Source organism: Phacochoerus africanus, chromosome 13 (assembly GCF_016906955.1).
Source record: "Phacochoerus africanus isolate WHEZ1 chromosome 13, ROS_Pafr_v1, whole genome shotgun sequence".
Lineage (NCBI taxonomy): Eukaryota > Metazoa > Chordata > Mammalia > Artiodactyla > Suidae > Phacochoerus > Phacochoerus africanus.
Window position 1 is genome coordinate 233445 of NC_062556.1, and position 21790 is coordinate 255234.

The 21790-nt window shown below is 44.5% G+C and overlaps 1 protein-coding gene and 1 pseudogene across 1 annotated transcript in view; both read left to right on the plus strand.

Moving 5' to 3' along the window:
* Positions 1-21790, plus strand: part of RNF17 (ring finger protein 17) — a 118499-nt gene that overhangs the window by 54916 nt on the left and 41793 nt on the right. Inside the window, exons 16-19 of the mRNA XM_047756014.1 lie at positions 215-368; positions 3361-3476; positions 5382-5502; positions 9179-9299. Coding sequence (XP_047611970.1) covers positions 215-368; positions 3361-3476; positions 5382-5502; positions 9179-9299 — 512 coding nt within the window. The remainder of the gene's footprint in view (positions 1-214; positions 369-3360; positions 3477-5381; positions 5503-9178; positions 9300-21790) is intronic.
* LOC125113351 (60S ribosomal protein L13a-like) lies at positions 9554-12941 on the plus strand (annotated as a pseudogene).

Here is a 21790-nt window from a genome sequence, read left to right on the forward strand (position 1 = left end):
TACTTAAGATACCTAGAGAAAGACGATTTTAAAATTTTTATGTGTGTATATATGCTAATTTTATATAGTATTTCTGTATTTCAAATATAAATATGTTTATATCTAATTCAGTTCTAATACTTCATAATTTTATGAGCACCGCCTATAATTCATGCAGCATTTAAAATTTTAAGTTTCTATTAAACCACAGTGCTTTAATCCCTTTGTTTCTCAGATAGAGAGCCTGGATTTTTTATTTCTGTTAAAGACAGTCGAGGAATTCTATAAAAGCGAAAATGGAGAAAATCTGGAAATCCTCTGTCCGGTTCAAGATCAAGCTTGTGTAGCTAAATTTGAAGATGGAGTTTGGTACCGAGCAAAAGTTGTTGGTAGGCACTTGCACACTCTTGGTACAGCAACGTGTTACCCTTCACTGCAAAACTGCCCTTTGCGTCTGTACCCGTGAAACCGTGGAAGCCGTGGTTCTTGGACCTCACAGTTTTGCTCTGTCAGCCAGCTTTCGAGAGCTTGTGATCTCGTCGGGAGAGCAGTCACTGGCTCCTTGGGTTTCACCTGATTTGACTAGGACTGAGCCATTTTTTGTGTTCTCACGTTTGCCTTATTTAAAAACATTAAATAGTGGTAAATGCCATAACACACACTCCAGTCTCCTCCTAAAAAACAGGTGCTTTTCTCCCTTGCGGCTTTCTTGAGTTACCTGTTATTTCTTCTCATAATGTGTAGTACTTTGTGGAATCTTCAGGCTTAGCTGGTGTCTATCCTTAGGTTGTGTTAGATAAGTTTAGCTTTTATGACTCTTCTGTCCGTTCCCCCTCCCACACAGTTAAATCAGTTTTTAGATTAATTTATATTCTGTGCACGTGTTTTCACCGCTACTCCCTAAAGTATATTTGTTTAATTCTGAGTTAATAATTGCATCAATTTTCACTTTCTTTTCATTTATGGCTACATTTTCCTAATAGTTGAAGACAATTTTCCATGTGATTAGACTTTTCAGATAATGCTGGTTTGATTTTTTTTTTAGTATATATATAATGGTGAAAACATCCTTCTCTCATCTGCTCCGGTTAGGCTGCTTGTCCTCTAGGCTTACTGAACTTATGTTACTCTGGGAGTTTATTTCTCTCATTTTCCTGTACTGGGTCTCTCGTTTTCTGGATCCCATTTGCTTTTCGGTTCATGCCCACATTTAGGTAGAGCATTTTCATCAGAGAGAATGGGTGGGAGGTGAATTTTGAGACCTCCCCTGTCTCCTCACTCTGCTCCCACATGCAATTCATAATTGGGATAAAAAAAAAAAAGTTGTTTAAATTCCATCCACATCCATTTGTTTGTTTTGTTTAAAAGTACAGCTCCATTCGGGGACTTGAGGAATGGTAAGAGTCTCAGGGCTGAGAAGGGCCTTCCTGCAGGAGGGTCCTCACGGCAAGGAGAGAGCTCCCGTCCCCCGCTTCTCTTACCTGAGAGTCACTCGGCCCCTCAGCCGTCGCAGACACCCCCTCCTGCGAGGCCACCCTCGTCTGGGTGCCTCTCGGGTGGGACCAGTGCTGGTCCACCCCTTTGCTCCTTCCGCCAACCAGCAGAGAATGCCTGAACCTTTTCCATTTTGAAATTACAGGTACTGTGTTCGTTTTCAAATTGGAAAGTGATGGCAGCACGTTCTGTAGTGCTGTACACATGTACTGGGAGGAGCTAAGGTCTGTCATGTTTTGAGTATTTACAGAAAAGTCAGCTTGTGGAGTTCCCTGGTGGCGCAGTGACTTCCAGATCTGGTGTTGTCACTCCTTGGGCTCAGGTCACTGCTGTGGCTCAGGTTCGATTCCTGGCCTGGGAACTTCTACATGCCGTGCGCACGACCAAAAAAAAAAAAAAAAGATCATTTGTGATAGATCTTTATTCAAATGCTGGTGTGTTTGAACCTGCTGTCCTTTAAAATAGGAAAACTAGGAGTTCCTGTCCCGGCTCAGTCGGAACAAATCTGATGAGTATCCATGAGGACAAAGGTTCAATCCCTGGCCTTGCTCACTGGGTTAAGGATCCGGTGTTGCTGTGAGCTGTGGTGTAGGTCGCAGACACCGCTTGCATCTGGCATTGCTGTGGCTATGGCGTAGGCTGGCAGCTGCAGCTCCAATTTGACACCCAGCCCGGGAACCTCCATATGCCATGGGTACAGCCCTAAAAAGGCAAAAATTAAAAATAAAAAAAAAATTTAAGTAAGATATGAAAACTAGATTGGCTTAAAGGTCCGTCTCTGCTCGTCTTTCACAATATCCCCAGATAATTTTTTTTTTAATGGCCACGCCCATGGCATATGGACATTCCCCGGCTAGGGGTCGAATCGGAGCTACAGCTGCTGGCCTCCACCACAGCCACAGCCATGCAGGATCTGAGCTGCGTCTGTGACCTACACCACAGCTCACAACACCACCAGATCGAGGCCAGGGATTGAACCCGCAACCTCATGGTTCCTAGTTGGATTTGTTTCCACTGCACCACAAAGGGAACTCCCATCCCCAGATAATTTTTTTAATTTCGCAGATATTATTATGTGAATGAATATGATTATTAAATCTTTTGCCATGTTTGATTACCTGTGTTGATAACAAACATTAAGGGCTTACTTTGTGTTTGATTTGCAAAGTATTTTAAATATTAGTACACCCACTTTACACATGAAATAATGAGGCTTAGAAAAAATGACTTGCTTAGGGTAATATCTTAAAGACATTAATTAGCTTGCTCAGAATCACTTGGCATTTCAGTGTCTAACTCCAAACCTCAGTCCTAACTTTAACACCTAACATTTGATGACTGTTTTGGTTACCCTGATTTTCGTTGTCCTCTGGATATTTAAATTATTAGTTTCTCATTCACCAAGTCTGAACAGCTGTGCATTATGGTTGATTTTGTTAAATTCACGTTAGAAATTTTTTTTTTGTCTTTTGTCTTTTTTGTTGTTGTTGTTGTTGTTGTTGTTGCTATTTCTTGGGCCGCTCCCGCGGCATATGGAGGTTCCCAGGCTAGGGGTTGAATTGGAGCTGTAGCCACCGGCCTACGCCAGAGCCACAGCAACTCGGGATCCGAGCCGCGTCTGCAACCTACACCACAGCTCACGGCAACGCCGGATCGTTAACCCACTGAGCAAGGGCAGGGACCGAACCCGCAACCTCATGGTTCCTAGTCGGATTCGTTAACCATTGCGCCACGACGGGAACTCCTAGAAATATTTTTTACCTTAGAAAAATGCTAAGTTTGTATGCTCAACATGAAAGTATTCTAATCTAGCTGACTGTAGGCAGTCTACATTTTGCCAGATTTTTTTTTCCAAGTTTGTGATTTCTAATTTCATAATTTTTGAAGGATTGCCTGGACATCGTGAAGTTGAAGTTAAATATGTGGACTTTGGCAACACAGCAAAAATAACACTTAAAGAAATGCGTAAAATAAAGGATGAATTTCTGAATCCTGCAGAGAAGGTAAGCTACTAATTGTGAATGATGGGGTTTTTAGAGGATTAGCACAAACACAAAAGTATTTTTAGAAGTCATTTTCACCATAGAAATGTCTTCTTAACTACGATTTTTCTGTGAATAATCTCAGATTAAATGGGTTTCTATAGATGCTTTTTAAGTAATCATATATATTTTAGCAAGTAAGCATTAATTATAAACATGTATATGTGTCTTTGTAAGTACTTTCTGGTCTGTAGCTTGTAATATGTATTTTGAAATAGTTGCACAAGGTGGTAAGAATATGGTATATTGTGAAAAAAACTCATTACAGAAATGGTTTTACTGTGATCCCATTTATGTTTAAATATATATAATGTGTGCAAGAGAAAGAAGTCTGGAAAAACAAATTAAAAAATTTATGCTTCTCTTGGAATCCCACTCCCCAGAGATAAGTCAAGTTAAGGAAGCTTATTTCCTAATTTATATACTCCTACTATTTGAATTGTTATTGAGCAGTATTTTTCATTTAAAAATGGGTAAAATGTTACAGGAAACACTTGAATGGGAGGGGAATCACTCAGAATTATTCAACACTTTGGATGTATTTTCTGTATTTTTTAACAGTTAAGAGACGAGACTATATGTATTCCTGTGACCTGATTTTTCATTTAAGTTTATCATAGTATGGGTGCTTATTCAGATATCTGAATGCACAGTAATTCATTCAACAAAATGTTCTTTTTTTAGTTTTGTTTCATTTTTGGTTTGTATTTTCTTAATAGGTTACTGGGATTTTATTGTTTTAATTGAGTATAGTTCATGTACAATATTATATGTTACAAGTGTACAATATAGTGATTGATGATTTTTGAAATTTTTGTTCTCTTTTGTTTTTTGTCTTTTTAGAGCCAAACCCATGGCATGTGGAGGTTCCCATGCTAGGGGCCTGTCTGGAGCTATAGCCGCTGGCCTACACCACAGCAACACCAGGTCCTTAACCCACTGAGTGAGGCCAGACAGTGAACCCGAACCCTCCAGGATACTAATCGGGCTTGTTGCTGCTGAGTCACAGCGGGAACTCCTGATTCTTGAAATTTATAACTCATTTATAGTTACTGTGAAATACTGGGCTGTATCTCTCCCCTGTGTTGTATCCCTGTTGCTTATTTTATACATACTAGTTTGTACCTCTTAATATCATACTCTGTTTATTCCAGCTGTTTGCATTTATAGGTAGTGTTAGGAACATCCTTGGATATCTGTTTTTAATATATATTAAATTCAAATGCATGGGTTCAGGAGTTCCCATTGTGGCTCAGCAGAAACAAATCTGACTAGGAACCATGAGGTGGCAGGTTTGATCCCTGGCCCCACTCAGTGGGTTAAGGATCCGGCGTTGCTGTGAGCTGTGCGTAGGTCGCAGACGTGGCTCAGATCTGATGTGGCTGTGGCTGTGTTGTCGGCCGGTGGCTACAGCTCCCGTGAGACCCATAGCCTGGGAACCTCCATATGCCACTGGTGTGGCCCTATAAGAACAAAAGACAAAAAAAAAAAAAAAGACATGGGTTTAGGAGTTCCTCTTGTGGTGCAGTGGAAACAAATCCGACTAGTAACCATGAGGTGGCAGGTTTGAGCCCTGGCCTCTCTCAGTGGGTTAAGAATCAGGCATTACCCTCAGCTGTGGTGTAGGTCACAGACACAGCTCAGATCCTACGTGGCTGTGGTGTAGGCAGGCAGCTGTAGCTTGGATTCAACCCCTAGCCTGGGAACAACCATGTGCCTCAGGTGTGGCCCTAAAAAAAATAAATAAATAAAAATAAAAGCAAATGCTCGAGTTTAGCTGTGTACACGTTACCACTGTTATTTTAATTCTGAAATGGCTGTGAACTGCGATGGCGTTCTCAGTGGTGTGCTTTTGTCTGATTGCAGGCGATTAAATGCAAGCTGGCCTATATTGAACCATGTGAAAGGACAAGGCAGTGGTCAAGAAAAGCCAAAGAAAAGTTCGAGGAAAAGACTCAAGACAAGTTTATGACATGCTCGGTCATCAGTAAGCCATTTCCATTTGTACTTGTGGCTGTGGGATCCTCACTTTAAATCAGACCAGCGTTATGCTGGAACCTTGGCCAGATCTTACAGTAAACTGTGTGTGTCAGCAGTATGAATAGTGAGCGATAACCCTGGTTGAGAACTAGGACAATGGAGTAACATCTTCTGCAGGTGGTTGCGTCTAAAATCGGCACACGCGGGAGTTCCCGTCGTGGCACAGTGGTTAACGAATCCGACTAGGAACCATGAGGTTGCAGGTTCGGTCCCTGCCCTTGCTCAGTGGGTTAACGATCCGGCGTTGCCGTGAGCTGGGGTGTAGGTTGCAGACACGGCTCAGATCCCGCGTTGCTGTGGCTCTGGTGTAGGCCGGTGGCTGCATCTCCAATTCAACCCCTAGGCTGGGAACCTCCATATGCCACGGGAGCGGCCCAAGAAATAGCTAAAAAGACAAAAAATAAATAAATAAATAAAATCGGCACATGCGTCAAAAATGCCCGTTAAAGAACAGTCACCCTCAAGAGGGCCTCGTGAAGGCCCCACAGCCAGGAATTAGCTTCTCTTGTTTCTTCTTTTTTTTTTCCCCGTCCCTCATCTTGGAGTGAAGGTTTAATTGACAGGAGAGTGAGGAGAGATGGGACATCACTGGTGAATCGTTCTTGCTTGTTTGTTTCATTTTATTTGACTGGATTGAGTTTAACCGTAGGCTCTCAGCATATTTTTTTTTTTAAGTTACTTCTTTTTTGGAACATTTTGGGTCTGAGATAGACAGGCTGAGCACTAGCCCACAGTTTTGTAACCCAGCAAGTTGTGGAAGTCAAAAGTTTATTGGCCAAACCCGATCTGAGCTGACAGGAAGATACAGTGCTGTGTAGATGGTATTTATCTTCTTCCATTCCACTTCAGGGTGGTCATACTTGCTTGTGAGCTGCTGCCTCCAAATCTCTGGGGTTATTAGCAGAATACACAGTGTATATTCTACATGGCCTTTCTCAATTTGAAGAATTCTGAAACAGTCTGGTCGCAGAGGATTTGGAATCTGTTATTACCTGGGCTTTTGACCGCTTACAAAGCTGGGATCAAGGTGCGGTTGTCCCTGTTGCCTGAGCAGGTGTCCGTGCAGCACATGTGGCCATGCTTTCCTGGGGTCGCTGTGTGGGACTTTGAAGGGTACCTTTTACCGCGTCCATTTTTCATCTTCATTACACTGTCTTTTAACAAACCCAGATATCATGGCATTATTAACCTGTTCCACAGTGAGAGAATTAAAGCTTAGGTGTCAGTTGCACATGGCCACATAACCTAAAAATGCTTGCAAGTCTCTATTGATTTATTCACCTTGACGTAAGACACTGTTCTGAAGTAGTAGTTCCCTTAGAGGAATATGGTTATGGAAATTGTATCCTTAGTCTATAGAATTTTTATTTTGACTGTGTCTGCGACATGTGGAGGTTCCCCTGCCAGGGATCAAACCTGCACCATAGCAGTGGCAACACCAGATCCTTAACCTCTTGGCCACAAGGGAACTCTGCTAGTCTATAGAATTTTCATGTATGAGTTCTCTGATACGAACAGTAAATTAAGGGCCTCCCATCCTGAGTAACCTCCACTGATTTTGAGTTGACTTTAATATGCTTTAATTCTGCTTCCCGGTTCATCTTTTGGTATTTTATTCTGTTGGTTTTTAGCTCCTCCCTTAAATGTCTCCTCCTGAGGTTAACCCCTGAAGACCTGACTCCTGGGATTTTTCTTGACTCCCCCTTTCTCATTCTTAATTCCTTGCTATACCAGTAATAGCTAAACACTAATTGTAGTGTATCTTTATCGAGATAGTTTTATTTAAGGAGTGTCAGAAGGCCCTGCTGGACCTAAAACGTCTTTCCCCAGGAACCAACACAGGGATGACAAAAGTATACCTTGTTACCTTATAAACAAGGGACATTTCAATTTTAGTTAGCAGAGCAGGGGAGCTTGCGAAGATGTAGGACCCAAGGAGGGCTGGCCCTGTGGAATCAAGAACTTTTGCGTGGAAGCATGTGGTCACAGCCCAGAAGGGAGCACAGGAGAGGGAAGGTAAGGAGGTCAGAGTTTATTGAGGCTCAGATAGCTTAGATCACATATCTGGTCTGTTTAAAACACTCGGAAGGCTCAGTGATAATGAATCTGACTGGTGTCCATGAGGGTTGCAGGTTTGATCCCTGGCCCCACTCAGTGGGTTAAGGATCTGGCGTGGCTGTGGCCGCCCAGCTCCAGTTTGACCTCTTAGCCTGAGAACTTCCATATGCTATGGGTGTATCACTAATAAAAAAAAAAAAAAAGGCAGTTAGGAATGGGAGTTCCCTTGTGGGACAGTGGGTTAAGAATCTGGCATTGTCACTGCAGCAACTTGAGTTGCTGCCATGGCATGGGTTCCATCTCTGGCCTAGGAACTTCCATATGCAGCAGGTGTGGCCAAAAAAAGTTAGACCTAATAAACAAGTGAAAAAGTTAGATGGTTTGTCCTGAAAACAGAAGGATGGGAAAAAATTCCAGTTATTGCTCTGGATTGAATTTTTTAAAGTTTGCTCCATTCTTATAAAAACTATAAAATTTCACAAATAAGCACTGGCCTGAATTAACTTTGATTCATTTCTTTTTTCCTCTATAACATGACAGAATGTAATAAAACAGTTTAGAAACACAACAGGAGTTCCCTTGTGGTGCAATGAGTTAAGGATCTGGTGTTGTCACTAAAGCACCTTGGGTTGCTGCTGTGCCATGGGTTTGATCCCTGGCTCAGGAACTCCTGCATGCTGTGGGTACGACCAATAAATAAATAAATGTCACAGGAGTTCCCGTCGTGGCGCAGTGGTTAACGAATCCGACTAGGAACCATGAGGTTGCGGGTTCGGTCCCTGCCCTTGCTCCGTGGGTTAACGATCCAGCGTTGCTGAGAGCTGTGGTGTAGGTTGCAGACACGGCTCGGATCCTACATTGCTGTAGCTCTGGCGTAGGCCAGTGGCTGCAACTCCGATTCGACCCCTAGCCTGGGAACCTCCATATGCTGCGGGAGCGGCCCAAAGAAATAGCAAAAAGACAAAAAATAAAAATAAAAAATAAATAAATGTCACAGGTGGGTTTTTTTTGGGTTTTTTTTTTTTTGGTTTTTTTTCTTTTTTGCCTTTTTAGGGCTGCACCCTCGGCATATGGAAGTTCCCAGGCTAGGAGTCGAATTGGAGCTGGAGCTGCCAGCCTACACCACAGCCACAGCTACATGGAATCCAAGCTGCATATGTGTCCTACATGACAGCTCATGGCAATACCAGATCCTTAACCCACTGAGCAAGGCCGTGGATCGAACCTGCATTTTCATGGATACTAGTTGGGTTCATTATTGCTGAGCCGTGAGAGGAACTCCATTGTCACGATATTTTTATGAATCTAAAAGCTTTAAACTGCTTATGGTTTATTATGGAACAGTACACAATAACCTAAAATAAAAATTGTATTAACATTGGTAATGCTTTTATGTCTGAAAATGCTGCTTTTACCTCTAGAGAGAGAGTGACATTATTGAGCCAGAAACTTTATCTTTGCAAAATGAAGGAAATTAAGTTTTCAGGGTTTTAAAACTTGCTTCACTTAGTGTATTTTGCAACATATTTATTTCTTTCCCCAAACTAGTCTTAATGGTTTTACAGAAATTCTGGAAGATAATGTGCTCGTAGTTGAGCTTTTCGATTCTCTTGATGCTACTGGAATGTCTCCTACCAGTATTAATGACCAGCTAGTCAAAGAGGGCCTAGCGTCTTATGAAGTAGGGTAAGTGGACCTATAAACTTGTATTTTTAGTCCATGTGTAACACTTTATTCACAGGAAGGAAAACTGGCATATCATTCCCCATTGAGGTATCTGTTTAGGCCACAGACGTGAAGCTTGTCCCTGTTGTGGGTCACTAAAAAGAGGAGGAAAAATAGTTGGAGTCATTTATCTAGCCCCTTCGTATCTCAGGGACTCTCCAGCAACAGGAATGGCGTGTGCCTGTGGTGAAGAGGGTCAAGGAGGAGGCGGCAGGATGGCGCAGGTGCTGGCAGGAGAGCTCGCACCCTCATGTGCAGACGTGTGAATTTTTCCTGCTTCAGGTAGATACTTTGAAAGAGAACAAGGCTTGAACCATCGTGCTGATCCCCAGACAGGCCAGTGGTTGAGGTGACCCCGGAAGCAGAAGGCAGAGGTGTCAAGAGGGAGTGGGAAGATTCGAAGTCAAGAAGCAGGAGGGACTGGTGCGCTTGGGTGGCCCCTGAGGGTCATGGGAAGCGCTCCCATGCACAGCCCTCAAGAACGCCAGTGTTGGGTAACCCCCCCCCCCGCCCCCCGCCCACTGCAGAATGCCTCTTGGGGTGAGCTGGAGAAGTGGGGCCACCGGGCGGAGGCCTGCATCGACCCGCTCACCTCAAGGCTAGAGCAGCCAGTGGCAGGAGAGCGAGGGCCTGTCCTTGTCACTGCAGGTCCCGAGGGAGGGAGGGAAGGAAAGCCAGGAAACAGTTCCGTGTGTGGGGCGGTGTTTGTTAAGCAGGGTTATCGAAATAATGTAACATCTACAGTAAACGTTTACCCTTTTCTGGTGCAGTTAAGAGTTTCGATAGAAACGTGTAGTCAAACAACCATCACAGTCAAGATACACAGTTTCCCTCCCCCACAGTTGTCCTGTGTACCTTCATGTCATCAGTCTCCTGCCTGCTGAGTGGATTTCTGCCTCTACGGTTTAGACTTTTCCACAGCTTCATATAGATAGAATCACGGAGTGTTTTGCCTTTTTGTGTCTGGCTTTTCCATTTAGCATAACGCCTTTGGGATTTATCCACGCTGCGTCACCTGTATAGGAGTTTTTATTGGATGGATGCACCCCAGTCTTACACTTTAGCACATGAGGGACATTTGGGCCATTTCGAATGTCCAGATTTGAACAGACAAATCTCCCCACGTGCTGGGTTTGGGGAGATTTCATGAATAAAGCAATAGGTTTTTTTAACAGATCTTTGTGTAAACGTATGTATTAGATTCTTTTCTCTTGAGTAAATACCTAGGAGTGACATTGCTGCTTGTAAGCTTATTTCTAACTTTATTACAAACTGCCAGATGCTTACATTTGAGAGTCCTGCTGTTCTGCGTCCTTGCCAGCGCTTGATTTTATCATTTTGTGTTTATATTAGCCCCTTTAATAAGCATGTGCTGGTGTTTCGTAGGTTTTCATTTTGATTTCTTTAATGACGTTAGGGGTCTTACCATGTGCGTATTTGCATCTGTATCTCTTCTTTGGTGAAGGATCTTCAGATGTTTTGCCCTTCTTAAAAATTGTCTTGCGATTGCTACTGAAATACCGAGTTCTTTACACATTCTAGATACAAGTCTTTCATTAGGAATCTGTTTTTCAAATATTTTCTTCCAATTTGTAGCTTCCTTAAGTGTCTTTCAAAAAGCAGAGGATTCTGGCTTTTAAGTCCAATCTGGCAAAAATTTTTCCATTATTATTTAGACACTTAATGTTGTAACTAAGAAATCTTTGCTTATCCTGAGATCATAAAGATTTTCTCCTATGTGTTATTCTAAGTTTTTACAGTTTTATGTTTTATATTCAGGTCTATAATCCTTTTCATTTTGTTAAAAGGGCTTTATTTTGTAGCAGTTTTAGGTTCAGAACATGGAGCACAGAGTTCCCCCATACTTCCCGCCCCCCAACTATCAACTACCAAAGTGGTACATTCGCTCATGTCGGTAAAACCATATTGATATGTCAGAAGCATCAAAGTCCGTAGTTTATATTAGTGTTTGTTCTGTGGGTTTTAATGTGTAATGACTTGACTCCACCGTTGTGGTATCATACGGAGGACTTTCTTTGTCCTGAACCATCTGCGAGAGCCCACCCATCCTCCCCCCTCCAGCTTCTGCAAACATGGACGTTTGTGCTGTCCTCGTAGCTTTCTGTTCCACGGCGGGATCATCCAGTGCAGCCTCCACACAGTGGCTTCCTTCCCTTAGTAACCTGCACCTCAGGTTCCTCCCTGGCTTGTTCTGGCTTGAAAGCTCATTGCTTTTTAGCACTGAGTGACATTCCATTGTCTGGATGTATCACAGATTATTTACCCACTCATCTTAGTTGCTTCCAACTTCTGGCAGTTGTGAATGAAGTTCCCGCGGACATCTGTGTGCAGGCTTTTGTGAGGATGTCAGTTTTCATCTCTTTGGGTGAAGACCGAGGAGCACGATTGTTGGTTCATAGAGTTAGAGTATGTCGTTTTATAAGAAACTCCACAAACTTTCTTCCGAAGTGGCCGTACCGTCTTGTATTCTCGCCGGTGGTGAATGAGAGTTCCTCTTGCTCCACATCCTCGCCGGCGTTAGGTTTTGTCAGTGCGCTGTGTTTTGGAGATGCTAGTGGATGTGTAGTGAGATCTCGTTGTTTTAATTTGCATGCGCATAGTTCTTACCGTTCTTACGGCACACCATACACAAGGCCAGCTCAAATGGATTATGCTTTTTTTTTTTTTGTCTTTTAGGGCCACACCTGCAGCATATGGAGGTTCCCAGGCTAGGGGTCTAATCGGAGCCACAGCTGCCGGCCTACACCACAGCCACAGCAACACCAGATCCTAGCCGTCCCTGCGACCTACATGCACCACAGCTCACGGCAATGCCGGATCCTTAACCCACTAAGTGAGGCCAGGGATCAAACCTGCGTCCTCATGGATGCTAGTCTGATTCGTTTCCACTGAGCCACGATGGGAACTCCTCAAATGGTTTAAACTCTTAAAAATTAAGAGCTAAAACTAAATTTCTAGAAGAAAACAAAGTCTGCAATTCAGTGGATTGAGCAAAGATTTCTTTGATAAGACACCAAGAGCACAATCCATAAAAGAATAAAATTGAGCTTTTCTCCCAGGCAGCTCTGCCGAGGATGTTGGAAGGGCAGCAGGTCTGGAGCTGCATGGCAGAGGCTATCTCCTGGACTGCCTGACAGTGCTTCTGGGTGGAAAGCCAGGGCTTGTGGGCTCTGAAGGCATCACCATTTCTGGCAGTTTCTGCAGAAACAAACAGAAGTACCTGGCTTCCCACCGCAAGGTGACGAAGGCTGGCTCAGCCCCCAGCTTCATTTTCTGGATGGTGTGAGGCATGCTGCCCCAAGACCCAGCGTGGCCTCAGGGTGTTTGATGGGATGCCGGCCCCTGTGATGAGAAAAGGCAGGTGGTGGTTCCTGTTGCCTTCAGGGTGGTTTGTTTGACGCCTACAGGAAGTTCACCTACTTAGAGCGCCTGGCTCGTGAGGTTGGCTGGAAGCACCAGGCGGTAACAGCCACCCTGGAGGAGAAGAGGAAGGAGAAGGCCAAGATCCGTTACTGGAAGAACAAGCCGCTCAGGAGGCCACGGAAGCAGGCTGAAAAGAACATACAGGAGAAAATGGACTGATTCAGAGATCCTCAAACCCGTGGATTCCTAGCCTGAGCCCAGTAAAACTGAGTGTTTTTTCTTCCTGCTTGGCCTGGTCTCACCTCTCTCCATTGCCACCCAGGGGCCACACGGGTAGGCCGGGCATAGGAGGTGGGTATAGCAGGAGCCTTGCTCACTGCTAGTCAGGAAAGGCCCTTCTAAAAGCTTGGCTCTGATGTGCTGGAATGATTTGCCTGTGACCTGTTCATTCAAGTTTTAGGACGTGGCCACTTGGTACAGCCAGTGCAGTGGCAGTATTGGCAGACGTGGGCTGAGAGGCCTGGTTGGAAGGCACCCTGCATCGTGCACAGGGCATCTGTTTAAACCTCCCGAGTGAGCTTGGGCTGCCTGAGTCTGGGCCTCTCCGGCAGTGCTTGTGGAAGGGAGGTGCAGCCAGGGGTCACAGGCCGCGCCCTCCTGTCTGCCCTGTATTTTGTGATTCAGAACTAAGAAGTTATTTTTAAAGAAAAAATTGATAAGGTGGCCTCAACACATTCAAAATTTGTCCACTTCAAAAGACTCGAGGAATTCTCTTCGTGGTTCAGTGGTAACAAATCCAACTAGGAACCATGAGGTTGCGGGTTCAATCACTGGCCTCACTCAGCAGGTTAAGGGTCTAATGTCGCCATGAGCTGTGGCGTAGGTCACAGACATGGCTCGGATCCTGCATGGCTTCGGCTGTGGTGTAGGCTGGCAGCTCTAGCTCCAAATTGACCCCTAGCCAGGGAACTTCCATATGCTGTGGGTGCAGCCCTAAAAAGCAAAAAGACTCTATTCAGTAATTGAAAAACACACAGCAGACTGGGAGAAAATATTTGCTGAATGTATCCCATAAAGGACTTGTATCTGGAATTCCTAGAACTCATACAACTCACTAAAAGACAGTCCACCCAGAGAAAATGGGTAAAACGTATAGACAGACATTTACGAGAAGACATCCAGTTGGCTGATGAGCTCATGAAGGATGCTGAGCATCATTAAGCATCAGGAAAATGCAGTTGAAAACCACAGTGAGGCGCCTTCTCTCTCCCCGCCCCACCCCCGGAAGAGCTGTTCCCGTCAGAAGGTTAAAGGCGCTGACGAGGATGTGAGGTTCCCCTCGTCACTAGGGGGGCGTGTCCAAGAGCGTGGCTCCCTGGAACGTGGTTTCCACATCTCTCAAAATCTAAACATGGAAGGACTCCACTTCCTCTCCTAGATAAATCTCCCTGGCACAGATGAAAACATCTCCCTACACACACTTGCATGCATTGTTCACAGTATCTTTATTCATATTCCAGCCAAAAAATTGGAAACAGTGTAACTAACCAGTGACTGATGAATAGACAAAACACAGTATATTCATGTAATGGAATACTGTTCAGCTATAAAAAGGAACAAATTGACATCTACATTATGGATAAACCTCAAAAATTTTAGTATAGGTAATAGAAGAAGCAGATTTTTCAGAAGAGGCAAAAGTATAGATAAAGAACCTTCCCACAGAAAAGAAAATCATAGACTTGGAGAATAGACTTGTGGTTGCCCAGGGGGGAGGGAGTAGGAAGGATTGGGAGCTTGGGGTTAACGGATGCAAAGGATTGCTTTTGGAATGGATTAGCAATGAGATCCTGCCGTTGTAGCCCTGGGAACTATGTCTAGTCACTTATGACAGAGCATGATAATAGAAAAAAAAATATGTATACATGTATGTGTAACTGGGTCCCCATGCTGTACAGTGGGGGAAAAAATGGGGAAATAACAATAAATAAAGTAGGTTAGGGGTTGCTGAGGGGCCGGGACAGAAACAAGGATTAATTATAAATGGGTGTGAGGGATCTTATGTGGGGAGGAGTGTGTGAAAAGTGTGTGAAAATGCTGTAGAACTGATTTGTGGAGATGGTTATAACATTTGGTAAAGTTACCAAAAATCATTAAATCATACACTTGAAATGGATGAGCTTTGTGACATGTAAGATACACCTCAGTAAAGTTGTTTGAATAAAAACCAAAATAGGCCATTAGCTAGTTTTCCCTTCTTATTGTTCAGCTATATAAGCAAGAAATCTTTACACAGCTTCTGCTGCGCTGTCACCGCTGCACCTCTCAGTGGTGACTGAGGTTGGTGTGTCGTAGGAAGGGGTGGTCCCTCGTCCCTCTTGGTGCCTGAAGCCTGGGCGAAGGGGGATCGCAGGACTCCAGGAATCCAGAGGGCTCGCTGTTGAGACCTCCCCGAAGCTGAATTCCCCGGTTCCACCAGGACACAGGAAACGTGGGTGCAGGAGAAGGATGGCGTGTGGACGTGGTGTTAGAACACTCACACCGCTGACGGGAGGGGAAACGGTAGTGGGGGCTGGTACTACTGCAGAGATGAGGCAGTTAGAGAGCCTTGATCCCCGAGGCGTATACTGGCACTTTACCTCTCAAACTTTTAACTTCAAGATCTCTTGAAGAAAGGGGAGCTATTGAAGGATTTTAAACAGAGGACTGAGAGGAGGTGTGCATGTTGGAAAGCTGTCTCTGAGTGTGAGTTTTGGAAATGAAGGGTTTGGCTAGAATTGCGTATTAAAGGCTACCGAAGTTACAGTTCCCTGGGGACAGAACACTGGGTAGCTCATGAACACGAAGGGGGCGGACCTCGCAGGTCCTGGCAGTTCGTGGTAGGCGAGGAGGAGGAGGGAGCTGAGGGGGCCTCTCAGGATCACTGACGTGACCACACAGACTGGTGAACCATCCCTGAGAATGGGGCACGGGAACGGGGCTTGTTGGAGAGACCGAAGTGACACCAGCTCTGGGCAGGTTGTGCCAAGTCCTGTGGTACATTGAAGCAGAGGCAAGAGTTCCTGTTGTGGTTCACTGGGTTAAGAACCGGACTAGTGTCCATGAGGATGCAGGTCTATCCCTGGCCTTGCCCTGTGGGCTAAGGATCTGGCGTTGCCGTGAGCTGTGGTGTAGGCTCAGATCTGGTGCCGTGGCTGTTGCATAGGCCAGCAGCCGCAACTTTGATTCAACCCTTGTCTATCTAGCGTGGGATCTTCCATATGCTGCAGGTGTAGCTCCCCCTCCTCTGAAAAAAAAGGTGGAGGGAGGCCTCTCCAAGCTGCAAAGCACTGCAGTGGTCGGGGAGTCGGAGCTGTGGGTGGGCCTTGGGGACCCCGGGGGTCTCTTTGATTATGTACTAGCAAGACCACATGATGGAGAGAGAGGCACAGGCATTGCAGTAGCTAAGAAAGTTTGATGAGGAGAGGCAGGCATGGTTACTCCCTACTGGATGCTGGACGTTGTACTCAAAGGGAAAAGCCAGGTTTCATGGGTGGGCCTGAAATTTGTCCCATTCAGGGGGCCCCCTTTAGGAAACGGAATGCAGAATTATAACTATACAATTAAATAAGCAAAAGTAACACTAATGTGGACTGATAAAAGAAATCAACAAATTACAGGTTTTCAAAAGCTGACAAATACCACGAATGTTAGAAAATTCAGTCATCTGTAAAACTTGTTTTTTTTTTACTAATTATCTCATGAAATGTCAGATTTTATAATATTTCCTATACAGTAGAAAAGTTATCAGTCTTTACTATGGTTGATTGACATTTGTTTATTGGTAATTTTTTTAAAGTTTCTTTTAGATCCGTAGATAAGTTATTGGTAAGGTCATGTGAATTTCTAAAAGTTGTAGTTAATTTTAGGAAGAAAATCTATCATTTCTTTCATGTGTAATATATACATTATGTGTATACATAATGTTTCAAGAAAGTTCAAGCTTTGTTTAATGAATCTTCAGTACAGTTCAAGTTGACATTTAGCGATGTATTGATTTAATTCAATGATAGGGTGACCCTACTTCCCATCCAGACCAAGACAGGTTTAAGATGGAAAGAGAAGCACTGTTTTGCCAAAACAGCGGGTATAGAGGGGCTTGCTGTATTTGTTAAATGCTTTGTCTTCGGCATCCTTATCATAGTGGTTATTACGAGTTTTATACCGAACCTTGTATTTTCATGTTGTGACACTAAAGCCATAGGAGTATTTCTGGAGTCCATTCCTATACCCAGTGGCTAGCAATAGCATAATTCCACAGGGGAGTGGCTCTCAATCCTGAAACTGTATCCCACCAAATCCAAACCAAACAAAACCCTATCCCACCAAATCCAAACTAGATGTATGTCCAACTCAACGTCCCCTTAGCCAGCCAGCCAGCACCAAAGATGAGAACAAATACGACAGAGGAAAAGTGAGAGTTGAAAGAGTCAACAATCTTAACTAATTGCAGTTAAAAGTATTTACTTTTGGATTTCCCGACGTGGCCCAGCGGTTAACAAACCCGACTAGGATCCGTGACGACATGGCTTCGATCCCTGGCCTCAGTGGGTTGGGGATCCAGTGTTGCTGTGAGCTGTGGTGTAGGTCATAGATGTGGCTGAGATCCACTTTGCTGTGGCTGTGGTGTAGGCCGGCAGCTGTTGCTCCTCTTTGGCCCCTGGCCTGGGAACCTCCATGTGCCACACATGCGGCCCTAAAAAAAAAAAAAATTACTTTTGAAAAAAAATTTTATGATTGACTTACAGTGTTCTGTCAATTTCTGCTGCACAGCAAGATATATATACACATTCTTTCTCTCTAATTATGCTCTATCATGTGTGATCACAAGTGATTAGATATATAGTTCCCTGTGCTGCACCGCAGGATCTCATTGCCCGTCCACTCCAAATGCAAGTTTTCATCTACTAACCCCCCAATCCGTCCCACTCCCTCCACCTCCCACCTGCCAGCAGAGTCTTCTCATGTTCTGACCTGTCCGTGATCTTTTCGGTTCTGTAGATAGTTTCTGCCGTATTTTGGACTCTACATATAGTGGTGTCGTATGGTGTCTTTCTTTTTCTAACTTACTTAATATGAGAATGTCTAGTTCTCTGCAGGTTGCTGCAAATGTTGTTATTTTGTCCTTTTTTTATGGCTGAGTGCCACATCTTCATACTCCATTCATCCTTCAATGGACATTGAGGTTGTTTCCATGCCTTGGCTATTGTGAATAGTGCTACAGTGAACATAGGGGTGCATGTATCTTTTTCTTTTTCTTTCTTCTTTTTTTTTTTTGTCTTTTTGCTATTTCTTTGGCCGCTCCCGCGGCATACGGAGGTTCCCAGGCTAGGGGTCAGATCGGAGCTGTAGCCTCTGGCCTACGTCAGAGCCACAGCAACGCGGGATCCGAGCCGCATCTGCAACCTACACCACAGCTCACGGCAACGCCGGATCGTTAACCCACTGAGCAAGGGCAGGGACCTCATGGTTCCTAGTCGGATTCGTTAACCACTGCGCCATGACAGGAATTCCATGTATCTTTTTCAATGAAATATTTGTCTGGATATATGCCCAGGGGTGGGATTGCTGGGTCATATGGTAGTTCTGTATTTAGTTTTCTGAGGCATCTCCATACTGTTCTCCATAGTGGTTGTAGCAATTTACTTTCCCACCAACGTGCAGGAGGGCTCCCTTTTCTCCACATCCCCTCCAGCGTCCAGCGTTTGTTATTTGTCGACTTGTTAATGATGGCCATTCTGACCAGCATGAGGTGGTACCTCAGTGCAGTTTTGATTTGCATTTCTCTAATAATTGGTGACGAGCGTTTTTTCATGTGCCTGCTTGGCCATCTGTATGTCTTCTTTGGTGAACTGTCTGTTTAGATCTGCCCATTGGGGTTGTTTGTTTTTAGTTGAGTTGTATGAGTTGTTTGTATATTTTGGAGATTAAACCTTTGTCGGTTGAGTCATTTGCAAAAATTTTCTCCCATTCTCTGGGTCGCCTTTTCATTTTTTTTTTTAATGGTTTTTTCTTTGTGCAGAAGCTTTTGAGTTTAATTAGGTACCACTGGTTTATTTGTGTCTTTATTGTCTTTATTCTAGGAGGTGGTTCAAACAAGATGTTGCCGTGATTTATTCAAAGAGCGTTCTGCTTCTCTTTTTCTTTAGGAGTTTTATAGTGTCTGGTCTTACTAGGTCTTTAATCCATTTTGAGTTTATTTTTGTGTATAGTGTTAGACAGTGTTCTGGTTTCATTCTCTTACATGCAGTTGTCCAGTTTTCCCGGCACCATTTACTGAAGAGACTGTCTTTGTTCTACTGTGTGTTCTTGTCTCCTTTGTCAAGGGTTAATTGACCATAGGCATTTGGGTTTATTTCTGGGCTTTCTGTCCTGTTCCATTGATTATTCGAATATTTTACAAAAACACGTTGCTTTGCCCCTCCCAGGGTACCTCTTTTTTGTAGACCCACCTCTGATGCTCTGGAAGCCCCAGCCGGTCTCCTTGCCCCTTGGTCCCCAGATTGCTGACTGCGGAGGACCACAGTGAGACCTGCTGTTCTCATTGTGCCTCTTGCCTGTTCTCAGATTAGAAAATGAGCTTCCTTTGACCATTGCCTGCCCCGAGCACCCAAAGAATAGGAAGAAAAGAACCGTGAAGTACCGCAGTCTGAGCTCAGCTGTGTCATACATGCACCATCCTGTGTAAAATAAAATATAATGTTTCCCAAATAATCTGGCGCCTGTCTGCCTCTAGGTTCATACCATGGCCTGTTGTGTTACAACATCAAAGCTGCATGTTTTCTTCCAGTTTTTAGAATGCCTCACTAACTTCTAGTTGTCCTTTTAAAATCTCAGTTGAAATCTCAAAGGAACCGACTCCATCTCCCAGACTAGGTTAGATGTCATTGGCCCGTTCCCTTGTTCTTTATAATTTATTTTTTGGATAATTACGTAATCTTTAAGTATCACAATACCATAAGCTCCAAGAGGACAGGAACCCTGCTTATTTTGTCTGCTGCCATGTTGCTGGCACCTAGCCTTCTCGGCCCAGTACGTACGGAATGGATGGAGAAAAGCGATATCTGAACATGGAGCCCAGAAGATGGAGCTGGTTAGGTGATTCAGGTGGGAGTTAGCACACCCTGATAAACGAGCCCATCATGTCCATCCGTCCTCTCAGTCGCCCTGGATGGAGATGCATCTCTGAGCATTATCATGTACGGAAGGAGGAGTCAAAAAGACGGTAGATCAAAGAAGGAGAGCATTCCCAGAAGCAAAGAGCTGTTGATGCTCAGAGTTCATGTCAAGTGAGGACGGAAAAGCTTCATTAGATTTAGAAGGAAAAATTGTTCGTCCCCTACGTTAGCAAAATATCAGGCTTCTTGTGGAAGAACTTAAGTTTTTCCTTTAAAGAAATTTTAGGGAGTTCTCTGGTGGCCTAGTGGGTTAATGCTTCTGCATTTTCACCACTGTGGCTTGGGTTGCTGCTGTGCCAGAGTCCATACCTGGCCAGGGAACATCCGCATGCTGTGGGTGTAGCAAAAAAAGGAAAAAGATCCTAAAATAAACATTGCAACTCTCATTTAAAAAGGAGGATGAGAGGACAGGGCGTCGGCTGGCAAGATGGTGGCTACTGTGGCCAGTGTGGGCCGGTTGGAGGAAGAGGCATTGCGGCGAAAGGAACGGCTGAAGGCCCTATGGGAGAAAACCGGGCGCAACTGCTCTGAGAGATGGGATTAAGATGGCGGAATAGAAGGACTGGAGCTCAGCTTCTCTTCTAAAAACAACAAAATTCACCACTAAAGACTGAGCATTCTACACCCAAATGTACCGGAAACCTTAAAAAAGATAACCTACTCCAGAAGAAAAAGAGAAGGACACATCAAGAGATAGGAGGGGCGATTTCGAGATATAAACAACCCCATACCTCCCGGATGGGAAACCCCACAGACTGGAAACTGACTGGTTCACAGAGACTCACCTACAGGAGTGAGAGTTCTGAGCCCCACATCAAACTCTCACGTGTGGGGATCTGGCACTGGGAGAAAGAGCCCCCGGAGCATCTGGCATTGAAGGCCAGTGGGGCTTGTGTGCAGGAGCTCCACGGAACTGGCGGAAATGGAGACACCATTCTTAAAAGGCGCACACAGACTTTCACGTGCACTGGGTCCCAGGGCAAAGCAAAGTCTCCATGGAATCTGGGTCAAACCTGACCACAGTTCTTGGAGGGTGTCCTGGGAAAAAAGCAGTGAACGTGGCTGGTTTTGAGGGAAGGGCATTGAAAGCAAAGCTCTCGGGAATCTTCAGCAGCTGTGCCTTTCTCTGGGGAAAATCTGGCCCCACCTGTCAGTCAGCACTGAGAAGCCCCAGGGAAGACAACAACCCAGGTGGGATCATAGCCCTGCCCCTCAGTAAACAGGCTGCCTAAAGACCCCCCAGGCACACAGCCGCTTCTAACCCCATCCAGAGACTAAGCCCCACTCACCAGAGGGAGTAGAATCAGCTCCACCTACCAGCGGGCAGGCATCAGCCCCTCCCATCAGGAAGCCTACAGCAAGCCCCCATACTGACTTCAGCCACAAGGGTGGCAGACACAGAAGTAAGAGAGGCTACAACCCTATTATCTGTAAAAAGGTCACCACACCCCAAACCTATAAAAATGAAAAGACAGAGAACCATAACGCAGATGAGGGAGAAAGGAAAAAACCCCAGAAAATCAGTTAAGTGATGAGATTCTCAGCCTCCAGGAAAAAGACTTTAGACTGTTGATGCTGAAGATGATGCAAGACACTGGAAATAAACTGGAGGCAAAGACGGATAACTTACAGGAAACACTGAGCAAAGAGATACAAGACACAAAACTTAAGCAAGAAGAGATGCAAAATACAATAACTGAAATAAATACTAGAAGCAGCTAACAGCAGAATACAGGAGGCAAAAGAATGAATAAGCGAGGTGGAGGACAGATTAGTGGAAATTACGGATGTGGAACAGAAAAGAGAAAAACTGAAAAATGAAGAGAGTCTCAGAGAACTCTGGGACAACGT